At 21.7% G+C, this 20000-nt stretch overlaps 12 protein-coding genes across 12 annotated transcripts in view; 7 read left to right on the forward strand and 5 right to left on the reverse strand.

Moving 5' to 3' along the window:
- The window catches only part of DDB_G0286067 (hypothetical protein), a gene marked incomplete at both ends in the record, with an annotated part of 3705 nt that extends 2823 nt beyond the window's left edge, over window positions 1-882 (forward strand). The window contains one exon of the mRNA XM_632832.1: window positions 1-882. This exon is cut by the window's left edge and continues 2586 nt beyond it. Coding sequence (XP_637924.1) covers window positions 1-882 — 882 coding nt within the window.
- Window positions 883-1244: 362 nt separating this feature from the next.
- ku70 (ATP-dependent DNA helicase) lies at window positions 1245-4057 on the forward strand (the record flags this gene model as incomplete). The annotated part of the gene is made up of 2 exons (XM_632833.1): window positions 1245-1616; window positions 1700-4057. The coding sequence occupies 2 exons, from the start codon at window positions 1245-1247 to the stop codon at window positions 4055-4057; spliced, it is 2730 nt and encodes a 909-aa protein (XP_637925.1).
- Window positions 4058-4170: 113 nt separating this feature from the next.
- On the reverse strand, window positions 4171-4598 carry DDB_G0286071 (hypothetical protein; the record flags this gene model as incomplete). Its single annotated transcript, XM_632834.1, has 2 exons — window positions 4171-4415; window positions 4505-4598. 2 exons carry the CDS (start codon window positions 4596-4598, stop codon window positions 4171-4173), a joined length of 339 nt encoding a protein of 112 aa, XP_637926.1.
- A 2366-nt stretch (window positions 4599-6964) lies between these two features.
- Window positions 6965-8602, forward strand: DDB_G0286073 (hypothetical protein; the record flags this gene model as incomplete). Its single annotated transcript, XM_632835.1, has 1 exon — window positions 6965-8602. The coding sequence occupies one exon, from the start codon at window positions 6965-6967 to the stop codon at window positions 8600-8602; it is 1638 nt and encodes a 545-aa protein (XP_637927.1).
- A 1030-nt stretch (window positions 8603-9632) lies between these two features.
- Window positions 9633-10463, forward strand: rps5 (40S ribosomal protein S5; the record flags this gene model as incomplete). The annotated part of the gene is made up of 2 exons (XM_632836.1): window positions 9633-9664; window positions 9923-10463. 2 exons carry the CDS (start codon window positions 9633-9635, stop codon window positions 10461-10463), a joined length of 573 nt encoding a protein of 190 aa, XP_637928.1.
- Window positions 10464-10978: 515 nt separating this feature from the next.
- commd6 (COMM domain-containing protein 6) lies at window positions 10979-11412 on the forward strand (the record flags this gene model as incomplete). Its single annotated transcript, XM_632837.2, has 3 exons — window positions 10979-10987; window positions 11077-11247; window positions 11362-11412. 3 exons carry the CDS (start codon window positions 10979-10981, stop codon window positions 11410-11412), a joined length of 231 nt encoding a protein of 76 aa, XP_637929.2.
- Window positions 11413-12429: 1017 nt separating this feature from the next.
- On the reverse strand, window positions 12430-14085 carry DDB_G0286079 (hypothetical protein; the record flags this gene model as incomplete). Its single annotated transcript, XM_632838.1, has 2 exons — window positions 12430-13808; window positions 13911-14085. 2 exons carry the CDS (start codon window positions 14083-14085, stop codon window positions 12430-12432), a joined length of 1554 nt encoding a protein of 517 aa, XP_637930.1.
- Window positions 14086-14148: 63 nt separating this feature from the next.
- DDB_G0286081 (hypothetical protein) lies at window positions 14149-15379 on the reverse strand (the record flags this gene model as incomplete). Its single annotated transcript, XM_632839.1, has 4 exons — window positions 14149-14155; window positions 14778-14878; window positions 14991-15218; window positions 15254-15379. 4 exons carry the CDS (start codon window positions 15377-15379, stop codon window positions 14149-14151), a joined length of 462 nt encoding a protein of 153 aa, XP_637931.1.
- Window positions 15380-16652: 1273 nt separating this feature from the next.
- On the forward strand, window positions 16653-17138 carry DDB_G0286083 (hypothetical protein; the record flags this gene model as incomplete). The annotated part of the gene is made up of 1 exon (XM_632840.1): window positions 16653-17138. One exon carries the CDS (start codon window positions 16653-16655, stop codon window positions 17136-17138), a length of 486 nt encoding a protein of 161 aa, XP_637932.1.
- Window positions 17139-17476: 338 nt separating this feature from the next.
- On the reverse strand, window positions 17477-18832 carry DDB_G0286085 (hypothetical protein; the record flags this gene model as incomplete). The annotated part of the gene is made up of 3 exons (XM_632841.1): window positions 17477-18128; window positions 18212-18618; window positions 18704-18832. The coding sequence occupies 3 exons, from the start codon at window positions 18830-18832 to the stop codon at window positions 17477-17479; spliced, it is 1188 nt and encodes a 395-aa protein (XP_637933.1).
- A 334-nt stretch (window positions 18833-19166) lies between these two features.
- On the forward strand, window positions 19167-19355 carry DDB_G0286087 (hypothetical protein; the record flags this gene model as incomplete). The annotated part of the gene is made up of 1 exon (XM_632842.1): window positions 19167-19355. One exon carries the CDS (start codon window positions 19167-19169, stop codon window positions 19353-19355), a length of 189 nt encoding a protein of 62 aa, XP_637934.1.
- Window positions 19356-19600: 245 nt separating this feature from the next.
- DDB_G0286089 (hypothetical protein) overlaps window positions 19601-20000 on the reverse strand; it is a gene marked incomplete at both ends in the record, with an annotated part of 1503 nt that continues 1103 nt past the window's right edge. The window contains 2 exons of the mRNA XM_632843.1: window positions 19601-19815; window positions 19898-20000. The exon at window positions 19898-20000 is cut by the window's right edge and continues 32 nt beyond it. Coding sequence (XP_637935.1) covers window positions 19601-19815; window positions 19898-20000 — 318 coding nt within the window. The remainder of the gene's footprint in view (window positions 19816-19897) is intronic.

Genomic DNA, 20000 nt, shown 5'->3' on the forward strand with positions numbered 1-20000 from the left:
CCTCCACCACCACATATACCATTATCTCCAAATAGTGCTAGTAGTAGTAGTAATAATAGTAGTGGTAGTTTTTGGTCAACAAGTATTAAAAAACCGATATCAATACCATCAATATTTATGAATAATAGACAATTAAATAGCAATAATAATAATAATAATAATAATAATAGTAATAATTTAAGTGGTCAATTAAATTATAATATGAATTATAGTGCAAATACTATTGGTAGAGCAATGACAAAAGATGAGAAATCAATTTTAATTAAAAGTATTTTATCAGAGGATTCAAGTTTTGTTGAAGAGGTTATAACTAGTTTAAAGTATGAAAGTGAATCAGAATTTCAAAAAGTATGGCTAAATGAACCAGATGGTGTTACAGGCTGGGCACCAATTCATTTCGCTTGTTTTATTGGTAATTCGGATATAATAAATCAACTTTTAGATCAACCCGGTATTGATATAAATATAAAGAGTAAACAACGTGGTTCCGCTCTACATTTCATAGTAAAACATCAATATACTGAAAAGAGAAAGAATGTTATAAACAAAATGATAAACAAAGGCATAGATATCAATAACTCTACAAAGATAAGTGGTGAAACTCCACTTCATTCTTGCTCGCTTAGAGGTAATTTCGAATGGCTGCAATTCCTATTGGAAAAAGGTGCAAATGTAAATGCTGTAACTCTAAATAATGAAACCAGTTTACATTATGCCATCACTGTCAATAGAATTGATATAGTTGATTTCTTAATTAAATATGGTGCTAAAATAGATATAAAATCAAAGAAAAGAGGTACTCCAATCCAACTTGCTGCAAACTTAAATTTACCAAGAATAGTTGAATTATTGGAATATCATGCTTCAATGAAATCAAAATAAATAAAATAAAAAAAACAAAATAAAAAAAATAAAAATTAGTGTTTTTATCTTTATAAAAAGTATTTTTTTTTTTTTTTTTTTTTTGTATATATACGAATCCACCCCGTCCTTATTTTTTTTTTTTTTCAATTATTTTTTTATTTTTAGACTGTTTGGGAAATTAGGTCCATGTGCTTTTTTTTTTTTTTGAAATATCAATAAAATTTTCTTAGAAGAGGATATTTTAATTAAAAAAAAAAAAAAAAAAAAAAAAATTTTTAAAATTTTTGTGAATGTTTTTTTAATTTTTTTTTTTTTTTTTTTTATTGGCATTCATAAATTTAAAGCATACTACCAGAATAAAATAAATAAAAAAAAAGAAAATGAGTGGAACCAATAGTTGGTTAAACAATAATAACAATAATAGTAATACAACATTAACAAATACAAATACTATTGGAGGTACAAATTTTGGTATAAATCAATTTGATGGTGATGATTGGGATAATATTTTTGATGGTAATAATGGTGATGGTGATGGTGATTTAGATGGTGATAGTTATAAAAGTTATCAAAATCCATACTCTTATCGTGATTGTATAATATTTTTAATAGATGCATCAAAAGCAATGTTTGAACCAAATGAAAATAATGAAATCCCATTTCATAATGCAGTAAAATGTTTAATTCAAACAATTACTGATAAAATTATTACAAGTGATAGTGATTTAATTGGTGTTTGTTTTTATAATACAGTAAGTAAATCTATATATATATATATATATATATAAATATTTAAAATTAAACAAATTATTAATCATTAATATTTATTTTAAAGAATAAAAAAAAAAATATAAATGATTTTGAAAATATATATGTATTATCAGATTTAGATATACCAGATCCAAAGATAATATTAACATTAGAAGAAATGTTAGAGAATTCAAATTTCACTACGAATGGATTGGGTAATTGTCAAGGTGAAATGCCATTTTGTGATGCATTATGGACATGTTCAACCATGTTTAGTAATATCAAACAATCTGGATCATCATCAGGTGAGAATTCAAATAATAATAATTTCAAAAGAATTTTCTTATTCACAAATGAAGACAATCCGAATGCATACAATGATAGTATTAGAAATTCATCGATTCAACGTTCAAAAGATTTATCAGATTTAAATATTCAAATTGAATTATTCTCAATGAATAAATCTGTGAATGATAAATTCGATTTCTCTTTATTCTATCAACATATTCTAATATTTGCAGATGAAGAGAATTATTTAGATCCAACTCAATTTGATGCAAGTTCCAAATTCTCTGATTTAAGATTTAAATTAAAAAGAAAAGAATTTAAAAAAAGATCATTAGGTAAATTACCATTATATATTGGTAATTTAAATAATAATAATAATAATAGCAATAGTTTAGATAGTCAAGTTATTATATCAACTCAACTTTATAATTTATTTTCACATGCTCATAAATCATCACCAACATTATTAGATCCAAAAACAAATTTACCAGTTAAACAATTGATAAAGAATGTTTGTGCAAACACTCAAGCTACTTTATTACCATCACAAATTAAACTTTGTTATCATTATGGTGGTGAACCTGTTATATTTACCAAAGATGAGATGCAAACAATTAAATCTATCGATAGAATTGGTTTCACTTTGTTAGGTTTTAAACCATTGGAAAACATTAAACCCTATCATTCAATCAAACATTCACAATTCATTTTCCCTGATGATCAATCAATTAAAGGTTCGGTTTTAGCATTCAATGCTTTGGTTGAACAAATGTTAAAATCTGGTAAAGCTGCAATTTGTCGTTTCACTCCACGTTCATCTTCTTCACCTCGTATGGTTGCTTTAATACCACAAGAAGAGATTTTACAATCTGAATCTGAATTTAATAATCAACAATTATTAAATTCATTATCATCACAACAACAACAACAACAATCTTCTCAACAATCTTCTTCTTCCCAACAACAACAACAACAACAACAACAACAACAACAACAACAACAACAACAACAACAACAACAACTTCCTTCTTCATCTCAACAATCAAATAATAATAGGAAAATTCAAATTAGACCAAGAGGTATGCATGTTATTTATTTACCATTTGCAGATGATATTAGATATCCAAATAATATTGGTGTTAAAAGTGATGGATTAGAGATTAAACAAGAAAATATTGATAAAGCAAAGAATATTATTAAAATGATGAAAATTAAATTTGATGAAAAGAAATTTGTAAATCCTGGACTTCAAAAACATTATGCTTCTTTACAAGCTATTGCATTGGAAAGAGATAAAGTTGAAGAAACTGTTGATAATATTCAACCAGATAGAAAATTAATTGAAAAGGTTATTGATACCACTCAAGATTTTAGTGATGGTATATTCCCAGTTGGTTATGCTTCGACTGTTTCCTCGGCAACTTCTTCTACCTCATCCTCTTCTGCAAAACGTTTAAGAGACGGTAAAGATTTATCTACAATGGATTGGCCTGATATGGTAAAGAGTGGTGAAATCATTAAATTGACAGTAGACGATTTAAAATCATTTTTATCAAATCAAAATATTAAACCAAGTTCAAAAGCAAAAAAAGCAGATTTAATAGATTTAATCTCAAATTTAATTTCTGGTGGTAATTTTAAACCAGATAAATTACATCTTTTGAAAAAGGATTCACCTCCTTTATCTGATAATACAATAACAACAAATGGTGGTGATGACGATGATAATAATAGACCATCTAAAAAAGTTAAATCAACTTCAACCTCAACTACTGCCTCCAAAAATACCTCTTCTTCTTCTCCACCTCTTGTTTCTGCTGCAACAATGAATAAAAAAGCTCCTCCAAAGAAAAGTTTTTCAGTAAAAGATAAAAATAGTAGTAATAATAGTAGTGGTGGTAGTAGTAAAGCAAATGTTAATGACGAATTTGATATCGATTTTAAAAATAGTGATCAAGATGATGATACAGATAACGAATCCGATGTAAATAATAAAGCCACCACTTCAACCACTACAATAACTACTACAACAGCAGCCCCAAAGAAAAACAACTTTGTCAATAATGGTATGTTTGATACTAGGGAATTATGTAAATATGGTAAAAACTGCTATCGTACAAATAAACAACATCTTGATGAATATAGACATCAATAAAATATTATTAAACTTTATAAATTGCTACATATGACACTATTACTTTTTTTTTTTTTTTTTTTTTTTTTTTTTCTCTTAATTTTATTTACAACTTTATTTTTTTAAAAATACTTTTAATGCATTTGAACTGCAAATTGTTCTCTAATTTTCTTTTCATTCTTCTTTTTTTGTGATAATCTCTTTGCAACTTTTTTCCTATCTTGTTGTTTTTCATTTTCTTTTTGTATATTTGATTGAATAATATCTCTCTTTTTTTGTGCTGCTCTTGATTCTGATGATACAATAGTTTTCTTTCTTAACAATTTTAAATTCTCTTCTAAAATTTTATCTTGATCCACTTTTTGTTTAATAACTTTATCTAAAATAAAATTTTAAAATTTATATAAGTAAAAAAAATAAAAATAAAAATAATAATAATAATAGTAAAATATATATGAAAATATTTACCAAGTGGTGATTTCAATTTTTGAAATCTTTTATTTACTCTTAATTCTTCTCCATTTAAAACTTTTAATTGTTGTTTGATTACTTTATTTGACATTTTATTTAATTAATAAATATATAAAAAAAAATTTCCCCAAGACAAAAATAAAAATTAAAATTTCTTTCGGTTTTTTTTTTTTTTTTTTTTTTTTTTTTTTTTTTTAAAAAAAAAAAAATTCCAAATTAATCATATATTTTATCTTTATAATTAAATTCACAATCTTGTTGTTAATTTATAGATAATTTATCTCAAGATCTTTCAATAATTCTGAAATATATAAAAAGAATAAAAAAATAAAAAAAAATAAAAATAAAAAAATAATAATAAAATAAAAATAAAAATTAAAGGATAATTTTGATTAATATATTACTAGCTTCAGTTTTAATTAAATAAATTAATACAAATATTTTATGTTGTTTTATTTATTTATTTTAAATACATTAAAAATTTTATTTTATTTTATATTATTTTATTAGGTTTGGAAAAAAAAAATATAATATTTATTTAAATAAATAATAAAATAAAATAAATAAAATAAAATAAAATAAAATAAAATAAAATAAAATAAAATAAAATAAATTGAAAAAAAAAAAAATGAAAATGAAATTAAACAATTGAATTTTAATTTAGAGAAAGGTATTAAGGATAAAATGGATTTTTTTTATTTTTTTAAAAAAAAACTAATAATCTTTATTTTCTTTTAAAAAGTAATTCTAAATTATGTGTTATAAATAGTTTTTAAATAATTGACTCTAATTAAATCATAGGAATTAAAAATTATAAAACTATAAAAATTGGTTAAATAAACCCAAAAAATAAAAAAAAATAAAAAAATTGTTGGTAATATTTTTTTTTTTTTTTTTTTTTTTTTTTTTTTTTTTTTTTGAAGGTATCACAGCCCAAATTCTTTGGATTTTTTTTTTTTTTTTATAAAAGGAAAAATAAAATAAATAAAAAAATAAATAAATAAAAAAAGACCGGTCGTTTTTTTTTTTTAAAGTTTTTTTTTTTAATTTGGTTTAAAAAAAAAAACAAATTTTGGGTTTTTTTTTTTTTTTTTTTTTTTTTTTTTTTTCAAAACCAAATTTTTTCATTTTTTTTTTTTATTTTTGGGTTTCTGTTTTAAATTTTTTTATTTTTATACATTTGTTGATTTAAAAATTCACTCATATATTTATTTATTATTTAGAGAAGATACATTGTATTTTTATAAAGGCTATTAATTGGTAGGTTTAATTTTGGTTTTCATTTTTCATATAAACATGGTTTTGGTTTTTTTTTTTTTTTTTTTTTCCTTCACAATCTTTGATTCCATCGATAAAAAAAAAATCAAATAGGTTATATTTTTTTTTCTTTGTGCCAATCTCATTCAAACCCATCAAAAATATATTAAATTTTTTTTTAAAAAAAAAAGAAAAAAAAAAATCCTTCATGTTTGTGCTTCTGTTGGGGGTGAAGAAAATAATAATAATAATAATAATATTAATAAAAATAATAATAATAATAATAATAATAATAGTAACCAAAAAAAAAAAAATTTTGGTTGTTGGGAGGGGCTATCCGAACACATAGATTCTTCAAATCCATTTTTTTTTTTTTTTTTTTTTATTGGGAAAATTTTTGGTAAAAAAAAAAAAAAATTAAAAATAAAAATAATCACAAATATCCACACCCCCAAAAAAAAAAAAATCATAAAAACACACAAAAAGACGGTTCTTTCATTGATAACTCCACCACACACACAAAAATAAAAAACAGTACACACAGTTGAAAAAAAAAAATATATTTTTATATTGTGAGTAGTTTGTTTTTTTGACTATAGAAATATTGAAGAATGGTTTCATCTCATCTTTTTTGAAATATATAAACACAAAACACATTCATAATACACACACACACAACATTAACAAAAAAATAAAAATAATAAAAAAATAAAACAACAATAATAATAAAAATAATAATAATAAAAACAAAAAATAAAATAATAAATTGTAAAAAAAAATCCAACACTAACATAAAATTTTATTATCATTTTCCAAATTTTAGATCTTCACAATAATATATAAATATATAATTAAACCAAACCGAAAGATATACTTCCCACAAAATAAATAATAAATTGTAATAATAGTAATATTTTTAAATATATTAATAAAAAAATAAAAATAAAATAAAAAATAAAAATAAAAATAAACATATAAAATAAAAATAAAAATAACAATTAAAAAAAAAATAATAATAATAAAATAACAAAAATAATAAAAATAATAAATAAAAAAAAATAATAATCTATACTAAAAATAATAATATAAATACATATATAAAAGAGAATAAAATAAAATAAAAATAAATATTTTTTTTTTTTTTAAATAAAAAAAAAAAAAAAAAAAAAAAAAAAAAAAAAAAAAAAAAAAAAAAAAAAAATGATAAGTAGTTTTTTAAAAAAGTCAGAAAAAGAATATACAGAAGAAGAGATTAAAATTGAATCAAGGTTATTACATAAGAATGTAAAGGAAGGAAATGTTAAACAAGTGAAGAAACTTTTAGGTAAAAAGGGTAAATTAATTATAAATACCGTCGATGATTTGGATCAATCATCATTGATGATAGCAGCAAGAAACAATAATTTGGAAATGTTTGAATTGGTATTATCACATTATAAAATTTGTAAGGTAGATATAAATATACCAGACAAGAATGGGTATACATGTTTACATCATTTCCTCTCGATGACCGATATTGATATACGTATGATTTACATTCTATTGGAATGTGAAGATATTCATGTCAATGTGAACAATCGTGATTTGAATACACCATTTCATTATTTCTGTCAAAAGTTTCGTGCACAAAATAATGGTCAATTAAAGGAGGTTTTCGATATACTCATTAAAAAAGGTGTGAATGTCAATGCCATCAATAAGAATGGTGAATCACCACTCCACAAAGCAATTTTCAATACTACAGTGGCTCAAGGTATGATTACATTACTCTTGGAGAATAAATCCAATGTGAATATAGTCAATAAGAATGGTGAGTCACCACTTCACTATTGCGTTAGAATGGGTCGTGCCGATTTGGTTTCCATACTTCTTCAATATGGCGCCGATCGTAGTGCCGTCGCCAAAGATAATAAACCACTCTATCAAATTGCAATCGATGAAAACTTTACAAAGTTAGCCGATCTTCTTAGAGAGGGTGGTGATATGTCAAAGATTTCCGATGGTGCCTCCACTGAACTTTTATCTCTTCTTCAAAATCCAACACTTCGTGAAGACTTTAGGAAGTTTTTAAGAGAAGAATTAATCTGTGAAGAGAATATAAACTTTTATACTGACGTTGAAGCTTACAAATACTTAAAGGTTGATTACAATAGATTACTCAAAGAATTCTATAGAATATATGAAAAATACATTATCGATGATTCACCTTGTGAAATTAATGTTCCCTACTCTATAAAGTATAATATTTTAAATTTTAAGAAAACACTACCTTCCGTTGAATTATTAAGTGGTGGTAGTAGTATGAGTCTAGATAAAATTCATTCAAGTCAAAGTAATAATAGTATTTGTAGTAGCAATAGTAATGAAAACATTTGTAATAGTAATAATAATAGTAGTTTAAGTATTGGTAATGGTAATAATAGTGGAAGTACTTTTAGTAGTAATAATAGTTTAGGTAGTGGTATAAGTAGTGCCAATTCTTCTTTTTGTTTACCAAATAATTCACCCTCTCCTTCTTCTATGACTGTAACTGTAACTGATACTGATAATTTAAATAATAATAATACCAATAATAACAATAATATTAATAATAATAATAATAATAATAATAATAATAATAATAATAATAATAATAATAATAATAATAATAATAATAATAATAATAGTCAACAATCATCACCCTCTTCATCAACTCCATCTTCACCAATTATTTCTGGTAATAATTTGGATGTTGAAAAACTTCAATCAATTTTTAATATTGCTCAACATCACATTTTTAATTTAATGGCAAGTGATTCTCTTGCAAAATATAAAAAAAAATCATTTTTAAATAAATAATCTATGTTTTAATTTTTGTTTCTCTTTTTTTTTTTTTTTTTTTTGTTAAAGAAAAAAAAAAAAAAAAAAACACACATATATTTTAAAATAAAATCTTTTTTTTTTTTTTTTCCCTTTGTAATATTTCTTTAAAAAAAAAATAAAATAACAATAATATTGTAAAGTCCTGTAAAACTTGTGCAATATTGCAATTACAAAATAATTGACATATTTTGAAAATAATAATAATAGTAACAAATAATTTATTAATTTTTTTTAAAAAAAATTTATTTACAAATAATTCTTATAAAATAAATGTTTTGCCATCACAATATTATTAAAAAATTAAACCACTTTGTTGATCCCCTTAAATGGTATAATTAAAAAATTTTAGTATCGAAACCCAGGCAAATTGGCTCAAATATTTCGAAAGTGCAAAATTCACCATTCATTAAATTGTAAATTAAAAATCCAAATTTAAAATCTAACAATGTGTAAATTAAATAATAAATTTTGATCAGGAATATAAATTATGTTTATAAATAAACATCAATTAATTTATTAATTTAATTAATAAAAAAATTGAAATAAGAAACAACCAACAGCATTTTCATTTTTTAAAAAAATAACTTTTATTTTATTATTTCAATAAAAAAAAAAAGTTTATATTTTTTTGTTTGATTTTATTTTTATTTTTATTTTTTATTTTTTATTTTTTTATTATTATTAATTTACTTTAAAAATATGATTAATTATTTATCTAGTTATTAATTTTTTTTTCCATTTTTAAAATTAGTTTATTTGGCTTGAGAAAAATTAATTTTTTTTGATTACCTAAACATATTTTGTTGTGAAAATTTAATTTTTTGATTTGGTTGAGAAAAATAAAATTGTTTTTTTTTTTTTTTTTTTTTTTTTTTTGGAACGAAAACGTTAACGAAAAAAAAAAACAATTTTTTTTTTTTCAAAATATTTGAAAACTTTTTTTATATACGAAAAATTTTCAACATTTTTTTTTTCCTTTTTCTTTTCTCCATCATACACACATACAATGACTAGTGAAGTTGCATTATTTGGTAAATGGTGAGTCTCTGTCAAAATTGACACAGAATATATAGGTTGAATGTAGATTTTATCAAATATAATTCAAGTTATTTCAAAGATTGATACAACTGATGATAGATTGGATTATAGAATGTTGATTATAGATATATGTTAGAAGAATAAACAGAAACTATGACAAATCAAACAATCCAACAACCTAAACAAAACAAAATAAATAAAAACAAATATTAATACTTAATTCTAAATAATAAAAATAAAATAATATAATATAAATAGGTCATACTCTGGCGTTACTTGTCCAGATATCTCCTTACAAGATTACATCTGCGTTAAAAAGAATGTCTTCACTCCACATTCAGCAGGTAGATACAACAAAGTTAGATTCAGAAAGGCCCAATGCCCAATTGTTGAACGTCTTGCCAACAGTATGATGATGTTCGGTAGAAATGCTGGTAAAAAAGTCATGGCTGTCCGTATCATCGAACAAGCCTTCGAAATCATCTACCTCTTAACCGATAAGAACCCACTCCAAGTTTTAGTCGAAGCTGTCATGAACTCTGGTCCACGTGAAGATTCAACTCGTATTGGTTCAGCTGGTACTGTCAGACGTCAAGCTGTCGATGTTTCCCCAATGAGACGTGTCAACCACGCTGTTTACCTCTTAACCCAAGGTACTCGTGCTGCTGCTTTCAGAAACATCAGAACTGTTGCTGAATGTTTAGCTGATGAATTAATCAATGCCTCAAAAGGTTCACCAAATTCCTACTCAATCAAACAAAAGGATGCTTTAGAACGTACCGCCAAATCCCATCGTTAAGCGATTCGAATATATTATATATTATTGTTTCTTTTTAAAACCCCACAAGAAATAAACTATATAAAAAAAAAGAAAATATAAATTAAAGTAAAATGTTTTTTTAAAAAGAATTAATATTTTAAAATGGTATTTTTAATTATTTAGATATTAATTCTTTTTTTTTGAAAAAAAAATTAATCTAAATAATAATTCATAAATTAATTCCCTCAATTTTTTTTTATTTTTTTTATTTTAAATATTTAGATATTAAAATTTTAAACAAAACACACCCTGAAAATAAAAATCTAAATCTATTTTTGTTGATATTTTAAAAATTTTTTTTTTTTTTTTTCCATTTTTAATTATTATTTATATAACTAAATTTTAACAAAATGCGAAAATAAAATTCTATATATGTTTCTGTTGTTATTTTGAAATAAATTTTATTTTGTTTTTTTATTTTTTTTTTCACTTTTTTTTTTTTTTTTCAATTTTATTTTTATTTTTCACTCACATTATTGATAATATTAAACGATATGGATAAAGTAGCTATTGTTAAAATTGTTTTCTTTTTTTTATATATGGATTTAGAAGTTATTGTTGGAAATACTAATATATTTAATATATTATATAGGTTTTTAATGTTGGTAAATTAGTTGATTTTCAATGGAAATTGGGCGTTTCAATTGCTTCAAATCACTCTTCTCAATTAAATACACCATTCATTACAGTTTTTGTTAAAGTTTTAGATTCAAATAGTGAAGTAACATCACATTCTTTTGAATTAACTATACCAGAATTTAAGGTAAATGGATTATTATAATATTTAAATTGTGTTATAAAGGTGTGTTTGTGTGTTTATTATTGTGCTAACAATTTCTTTTTTTTTTTTTTTTATCTTTTTAATTTCAATACAAAGAATTTTGCACAACAATTTAAAGATATGTCAAACATGATTGAAACCTTATAAAAGAAAGGAAAGTTATTGTTATATTAGAAAAATAAAAAAAAAATAAAAAAAAAATAAAAATAGAAATAATAGTGATATATAAATGAAATTAAAAAAATTACTCTAGGGTTGACAAAGGAGTTAATATGTTTCAATGAATAAAAAAATGGTAGATGTGACAGTGGTTGAGTTTAATTTGGTTTTCTAATCTTTTAAAATAAATTTATTTCAAAAAAAAAAAAGTTTTTTTTTTTTTTTTAAACAAAAAACTTGTTCTTTTTTTTTTATTTTATTTGTTTTAGAAATATATTTAAGATATTATTAAAACACTCAGATGGTTTACCAAATAAAGGAGAATATCCGAGAAGTTTTTAATTACTAAAATTAAAATTCCTTTTCAAATATTAAACCAAAAAAAAAAAAAAAAAAAAAAAAAAAAACCAAATTCTATAAATTAATTTCATTTTTTTTTTTATCTTTAATTTTTTTATTTTTTAATTTTTTTATTTTTAGTTTATTATTTGAAAAGGAATTTTAAAATAATTTGAATGTTGATAAAATAAAAAGTTGAAAAAAAAAAAGGTAAAAAAAAAAAAAAAAAAAAAAAAAAAAAAAAAATAAATTATCAATTTTATTATTAAATAATATAGGAAAAAGAATTTATAAGTGATTACTTTTAAAGAAAATGTAGTATCAATCTAATTGGTAGAGAAAGGAAAGATTTATCTATGCACTATATCATTTAGAAAAGTTTTTGTTCATATCAATACTATCATATTCAAAGGAAAATAAAAAATGATTCTAATGTCAGAGAAAGGAAAGATTTATCTATGCTACGATATTACGAAAATAGATGACCATATATCATTCCCCCCTAAATTTTTCAATAAACCTAAAAAGAATTTTCAAATTAAATTATTTAATTAAAATTAAATAAAAAAAAAAAAAAAAAAAAACTTTTTTTTACAAATTATAAAATATTACAAACTTTTTTTTTTTTTTTTTTTTTATTTTCAAATTAAAATCTATTTATTTATTTTAATATTTAAAAATTTGACCATACCAAGAGTTTATAATTACATAGAGACCAGTTGTTCTCATTTGTTCAGAAGAACGATAATAGGTAGTATTGGAAAGTAAATCAGTGACAGGGATAGTTTCATTACCATTCATTGGTTCAGCATCATCCAAGATAATATTACCAGTACCTTGTTGGTCAGAGAAATTCAAAACACATAATCTACGTTCATTTTGGTATGTCCATTTGTAGGCAACTAAATTCCAACTCTCTTGATCATTTGTGCAATTTAAATAAGTGAATTCACCATTCTTAAAGACTGGATCACTAACGATGGAGGTTAAAGTTTGATAGAATGCCATTGCATCATCGATAGCTGGTTCAGATTGTTCACGTCTAAGATGGACGTCCAATTGGTTGGAATAACCTTGGAAATCACCCCACCAAAAGAAACGTAAACCAGGGAGTGTATAGGTGATGAGAGCGGCAGCATCAGATCTCCACCAACTACCAAAGAAATTTGCACCTCTTGGTTCATCATGATTTGAAATGAAGTGAGCAGAATGAGTTGTAAATTGTTTTGAATGACCAGAGATCCAAGCTCTGACAGCATTCATATCGCCACCATTTATGATATCATGTAACATTTTATCGTAGGTATAGTCGAAACCGACTTGTTGTAAATTCTCTTCGTATGGATGGTAAACTTCGGCCAAAAAGATAATATCTGGATACTCTTGTTTGACCATATCGATAGCAACAGTCCAAAATTCCTCAGTTGGTTGTTGGAAGCCCCATGATTGTAATTGATTTTCCCAATTTGAACCAAATAATGAATTCAATAATAGGTAAGCCATATCACATCTAATTGCATCGGCGAATGAAGCTACGGTTAAAAGTTGTTGAATTCTTGCTTTGACACAATTTGAATTCCAATAGTTCAATTGAGCAGTATCATACCATGAGCCACCCCAACCTGCACTACCATAGGCAATACCATTTGGAAGGTAAGTATTATTATCATATGGTGTTGGTGTACCTTGTGGTGCACGAATATAATAGTCCATCTCTGTTGTGGTCCATTCTGCATCGACTGCAGTATGATTTGGTACAAAATCTAACATTAACAATAATCCAATGGCATTTAATTTCTTTCTTAATTCAATTAAATCTTGTTCTAACCCAATTTGTGGATTAACTGAATAGTTTGTAACTGCATATGGTGATCCAATAATATCGGCTTGTGTATATCCTGGTAAAACTTGTTCATAATGTTGTAATAATGGTCCGTTGGTTTGATCATAGTTTAATCCATATTCTCCTAATTCCCAAACTCCCATCATCCAAATCATATCAAATCCCATTGATTTAATTTTTTCAAATTCTTCAAATGGAATATCTTTTTTTTGAAAAAAAAATAAAAAAATTTATTAATATTTCTTTTTTAATAAAATGAATAATTAAAAAAACTATATAAAATATATTTAATATATGTACATACCTGAAAGTGTATTAATTGGTGTATTATAAGTTATTGATAAATTATACATCCATGGTCTTGTTGAAACTTCATACATCATCATACCACCTGCTGGCACTGTTGATGATACTTTCTTTGTTACTAAACTTGTCATTGCAACGAGTGCAAAAATAAAAATAATAAAATTAATTTTCATTTTTTTTTTTTTTTTTTTAGTTCCTTATAAATAATGTGTACAAATAAAAAAAATATAAAAAAATTAAAAACTAAAAAAAATAAAATAAAAAAAAAAAAATAAAAAAAACCTTCTCAACTGTGTACAGAATCAATCACTGTGAAAAAAAAAAAAAAAATAAAATAAAAATTTGGGATATTTTTTTATTAAAAAAAAAAATTTAAAATAATTAAAATTTCGTGTGAAATTTATGATTAAATGCCATTCCTATGCAATTTTATTTTATTTCGTTTTTTTTTTTTTTTTTTTTAATTTTTTATATTGAGGCAAATAATGGTTTTTTATCTTTTTTTTTTTTTTTTTTTTTTTTTTTTTTTCGTACAAATGTATGTATGTTTGTTTTATTTTTAGTAATGTATTTTTTTTTTTACAACTTTTTATTTTTTTTTTTTTTACAATTTTTTTTTTTTTTTTACAATTTATTTTTTTTTTTTTTTTTACAATTTTTTTTTTTTTTTTTTTTTTTTTTTTTTTTTTTTTGAGTTATATAATTGAACATGTTCAATTTTTTTTTTTAATAACTTTTTTTTTTTTTCTCAATCATTAAATAAAATTTTATTTTTAGAATTTAAATTTATTAAACCAATATTATATTATTATTTAGAAGGGAGGATGTCTCTGAATAACTATCATTTGGTATTTGTTGGAAATACACTATTTCAACAGCATGATTACTTAAATTATTAAATTTGATTGATCTTCTCTCTAATGATTTGTTTAAGTTTTTAAATAATCTAAATTGTGAGATTTGTTTCTAAATTATTTATATTTTTTATTATTTATTTTTTTTTTAAAAAAAAAAAAAAAGGTTGGAATATTAATATTAATGACATTGAAATATTTAAAATAATGATAATAGATCATACATATACAACGAATAAAATAAATATTAAAATGGTTGGACCAACGATGGCAGCCATAATAAGTGCTAAAAGTTGAGAGACTGATGGTGATCCAAATTTTGAAGATGGGTGAAGTATTCTTGCTCCATAACTACCAACAAATAAAATTACAATAATTGCTGAAGGTGATATAAGTATTTTCAAAATAACATCTAAAAAAGGTGGTGGATTATTATTCATAAATTTAGTCTCCTTATTATATCAGAATATTCATTTTCAGTTAACACTCCTTCCATCTCATTTGGATAAAAGGTTTTATAACTTTTGAAAACTGGTTTTCTATCCACATATTCTTCTTCATGATGAAGAAAATGTTTTTTTGGTTTAATTTTATTATTATTTTCTAATTCCATTTTATCCTTTATCGTTAATTTTAATTATAAAATTGATTAGGAAAAAAAAAAAAAAAAAATTTTTTATATGGGTTTTCATTTTGAAAAAAAAAAAAAAAAAAAAAAAAAAACGATTTATTGGTGAGTTAAAGAGGCAAAGTGGGAAATTTTTTTTTTTTTTTTGGTTTCTTTGAGGTTTAAGTTTTAATTTTTTTTTTTTTCCTTTATTTGTTTTTTTGTATTATTATTATTCTTTTGATATTCAAATAATAAAGAAAAAAAAAAAGAAAAAAAAAAACAATAATGTTGTTTGTTTTTTAAAAAATTGGGAATGTTAAAAAAAATCAGAGTTTTAAAAATTAATATTATTTTTTACATTTTCAATGTCATTTTTCTTTGATTATAGATAATGTAAAACAAATTTTATATTTTATTTTATTTTTTTATTTTTTTTATTTTTTTAAAAATTTGATAAAAAAAGACAATAACATTTTATAACATCATATTTGTTTTTTGTTTTACTTAAAAATAGAACAAATTAAAAAAATCTCTTGGTTTTGTAAGGAAAAAAACACACAAAAAAAAAAAAATTATAAAATAATTATTTTTGGATATTGTGTTGTGTGTGTTTAGTGTGAGTGTGTGTGTGTTTTGAAAACATTAATGTGAACATAATAATAACCCTAACAATATATCTGTAAACTATCTTGTTTTATTTTGTTTTTTTTTTATTTTTTAATTATTTTTTTTATTATTTTTTTTTTTTTTGTGGTTAATATTATAAAATAAAAAAAAAAAATAAAAAAATAAAGACAAGGAAAATATTTAACGAAAATACTTTCATAGGATAAATCGATCATCTAAATATATAATATCCTTTCAAACACTTTAAATTTTAAAATTAAATAAAAACCTCATTTTTTTTTTTTTCCTCTCTATATTTTTTTTTTTTTTTTAATTATTTTTTTAAACAATTAAAATTAACAATAGATTCTATTTATTTTTATTATAATTATTTTTATTTTTTTTCATTTTTTTATTTATTATTTAATTTATATATTTATATATTTTTTTTTTATATATAAATAAAAAAGTAGATAATCAAATTTATACATATAAAACATATAAACACCCCCAATTTCAATTTTTTTTTTTTTCTATTATTAATTTATTTTCATATTATTTTCATATTTTTTTTATTGTTTTTTTTATAAATATAAAAAGAAATTAATAAAAAAAAAGGATATTTTTTTTAAAAATATAAAAAAAAAAAAAAAAAAAAATAATAATAATAATGGAAAGTATTGGAACCGAACAAATTATAGAATATTTAAGAGATGAAGTTGTTTATAGAATTGGGCAAGAAAATTTTAATAATGGTTTAATACAGTTAGAATTTGTTGGTAAATATTTAGTTAAATCAAAAGTTAATGAAAATTCAAAACATAGAGTAATGGTTGAGTTTAAAAGGGATGGATTAATAAAGAAATCGTTATGTACTTGTAAGGAATTTGAATTTACATCACCATGTCACCATGTAGCTGCAACTTGTTTCGAGTTAATTGATTTCATGAGAAATCATCCAAATAGATTCATAAGTAATAATACCCTAATTCAAGAATATTCATTAACAAAATCAACCGAATTGGCAGATTTAGTAAAAGAAATTTTTATCGATAATCCAACATTACTATTCTCACCAAAAAATTATTTTAATATTAATTTCAATAACTTTAATGGTATTGATGAAAGTAATAATAAAGTTTCAAAAAATTTATAATTTCATACTTAATATATATATTTATAAGAAAATCAAAAAAAGAAATATTCAATAATTATAAAAATTAAAATCACACACACACATATATATATACAACTGGTACAATAATAAATATTAAATAATATATATATATGTGTATATATATACAATAATGGAATTTCAAATTTAATTATATTTTAACCATTTTTGGAAATTTCCAAACAAACTAAAAATAGTTGGAAAATTTAAATTAAAATAAAAATAAAAAAAAAAAAAGATCGAGATTATTTATTTATTTTAAAAATTTAATTTATTTTATTTATTTTGTTTTTTTTATTTTTTTTTTTAATCTTTTTAAATTATTTTGGAGTTGAAACATCTTTTAATATACTTATAATTCCATTTGATTTTAAAGTTTCAAGTTCTTCTTCTTTTCTCACTAAAACAGCACCAGTAAAACCAACACTATTAATTGAAATTCCTTTTGATTGATAGGTACTACGAGGTACAATGAACATCCAATCCTTTGTCATTATAAAATTATAACTCTTTAATTTACACATATATTCTTTATCGGTTGAAACTAAATCATAATTTACAGGATTATTATCATTATCAGTATTTAATTCTAAATGATTTAATAATGATTTATATTGTAATTCAAAATATTTTGAAAGATGATAATTATTATTACTACTATTATTATTTTCATTTTCATTTTCATTTTCATTTTCATTTTCAATAAATTCTAATTGTTCAAAAGATTTTAATTTTGATTGATCATAATATAATGCAGCAGTTTTAAATGGTAATTCATCAATTTGAAAAATTGATTCATTTGGTAAGTCTTTATATTTTAAAAATAAACTTTCAATTGGACATTTCAAATGTGGTTCATCATAATTGAATGGTGTTGTTAAAAGTTGTACATGTTTATGTGGTTGACTTGCCCCACTATTTGGTCCACAATTAAAAAAACATAACATATCACACTCTTTAATACATTTCCAACTAATAATTAATAATTAATAATAATGTTAGTGCACTAAAAATAAATAATAAAAATGAATATATAATAAATATTAAATATATACATTGCTTTAAAATCAAATTGATTTAGTGGATTTACTTGATTTTCAAAATTTTTAGTTGCAATAATTGAATGATGATTTGAAACATTATATTTATTTAACACTAAATTATGTCTATCAAACAATTGTTGTACGAATAAATCTTTATCACATGGTAAAAAGGGGTCTACAAATTTCTTTTTTATTGGTACTTCTGTTATAATTGTATTATTATTACTATTATTATTATTATTATTATTATTATTATTATTATTATTATTATTATTATTATTATTATTATTATTATTATTTTCATTGTTATTTATGATTTTGGTTTCTTCTATATTACTACTATTACAATTTATATTACCATCTGGTTTGGGAAAATTAAATGGTCTTTTTAAAAGTGATTTTGCAACACTAACCATAAACTATAGTTAATAAATTATATGTTAATTATTTTTATATTATTATTATTATTTTTATTATTATTATTAGAGTGAGAGTATTACATACATTTATACCATTTTCATTCATAAATATAGGTGTTGATTCAATCTTTTCAATTGTTCCAATCTGAGTGGCTCTTTCTGAAACCTTTTTAATTTTATCAAAAAGTTGAAATGTGTTATTCGCGCTTCTCATTTTTATGTGTATGTTTTGAAAATAAATTGAAAAAAAATAAAATAAAAAAAAAAAATAAAAAAAAATAAAAAAAAAAAAAAGTAAAAATTTTGTATAAACATTATTTGTTTTTTTTTTTTTTTTTCATAATCCTGTATAAAAAGAAAATTATTTTTTATTTCTCTCTTTCTGTTAATTCATTAATTTTTTTTTTTTTTTTACCCATTTTTATAAATATTTCTTTATGTGTTTATTTTTTATTTATTTTTTCCATGTAATAAATAGGCTGCAAGATCCATCCATGGTTGGTTGATATCTTTGATAATCTACCAGAGGTTGAAATGCGCATTATGCTATGGCTATCCACGATGCAAACTATATCGTTTCAACCTCTGAATTCTCTAGCGGTGTACTAATCTCCAACTTTCTCTTGTTCAATTTTATCATAATTTCACATTCTTCATTATTATCAAATACAACAACAACAACAACAACAACAACCACCACCACAAATACTAAGTCCACTTTGCATAGGTCGGGTTAAAGGTGTTGGATTTTCAATTTTAAAATAATCATCATAGCTGAAATTGTGATTATCTTGATTATTAGATTCAAATATATTTAAAACTTACTGAATAATTTGTTTTGGTTTTAAATAAACAAATTATTAGTTTATGATTTTTTAAATGGTGTTATTATTTTATTAAAATTTTTTTTTTTTTTTTTTTTTTTTTTTTATTGGTCAATTATTATTTTTTATTATAATATATTATTCATAAATTAATATCCCTATTCATCATCATCTTCATCCTCTTCATCTTCTATATATAAAGGTTTAATATTTTTATCATTGAAATCGTTTGTATTTATTAAATTTTGGTGATCGGTATCAATTTGTAAAATTTTAGAAGCCAATTCAGAGAGATCATTCTTTTGAGTTTGTTTTATTATTTTTAAAACATTAATTAATTGTTCATTTTCTGATGATATCATTTCTCTTAAATCTAGTTTTTTTTTTTAAAAAAAAAAAGTTAATTTATAAAATATGATAAATACTTTTTAAAAATAAAATAAAAAATTACTTACTTTTTGATTCTAAATACATGTTTAATAGTATATGTAAACATTGTTTTTTTAATGATATATTTGCTTTTTTTGATTCCAATAATGATATAATTTCTTTAATACC

This window comes from Dictyostelium discoideum (genome assembly GCF_000004695.1).
Source record: "Dictyostelium discoideum AX4 chromosome 4 chromosome, whole genome shotgun sequence".
In the NCBI taxonomy this organism is placed as follows: domain Eukaryota; phylum Evosea; class Eumycetozoa; order Dictyosteliales; family Dictyosteliaceae; genus Dictyostelium; species Dictyostelium discoideum.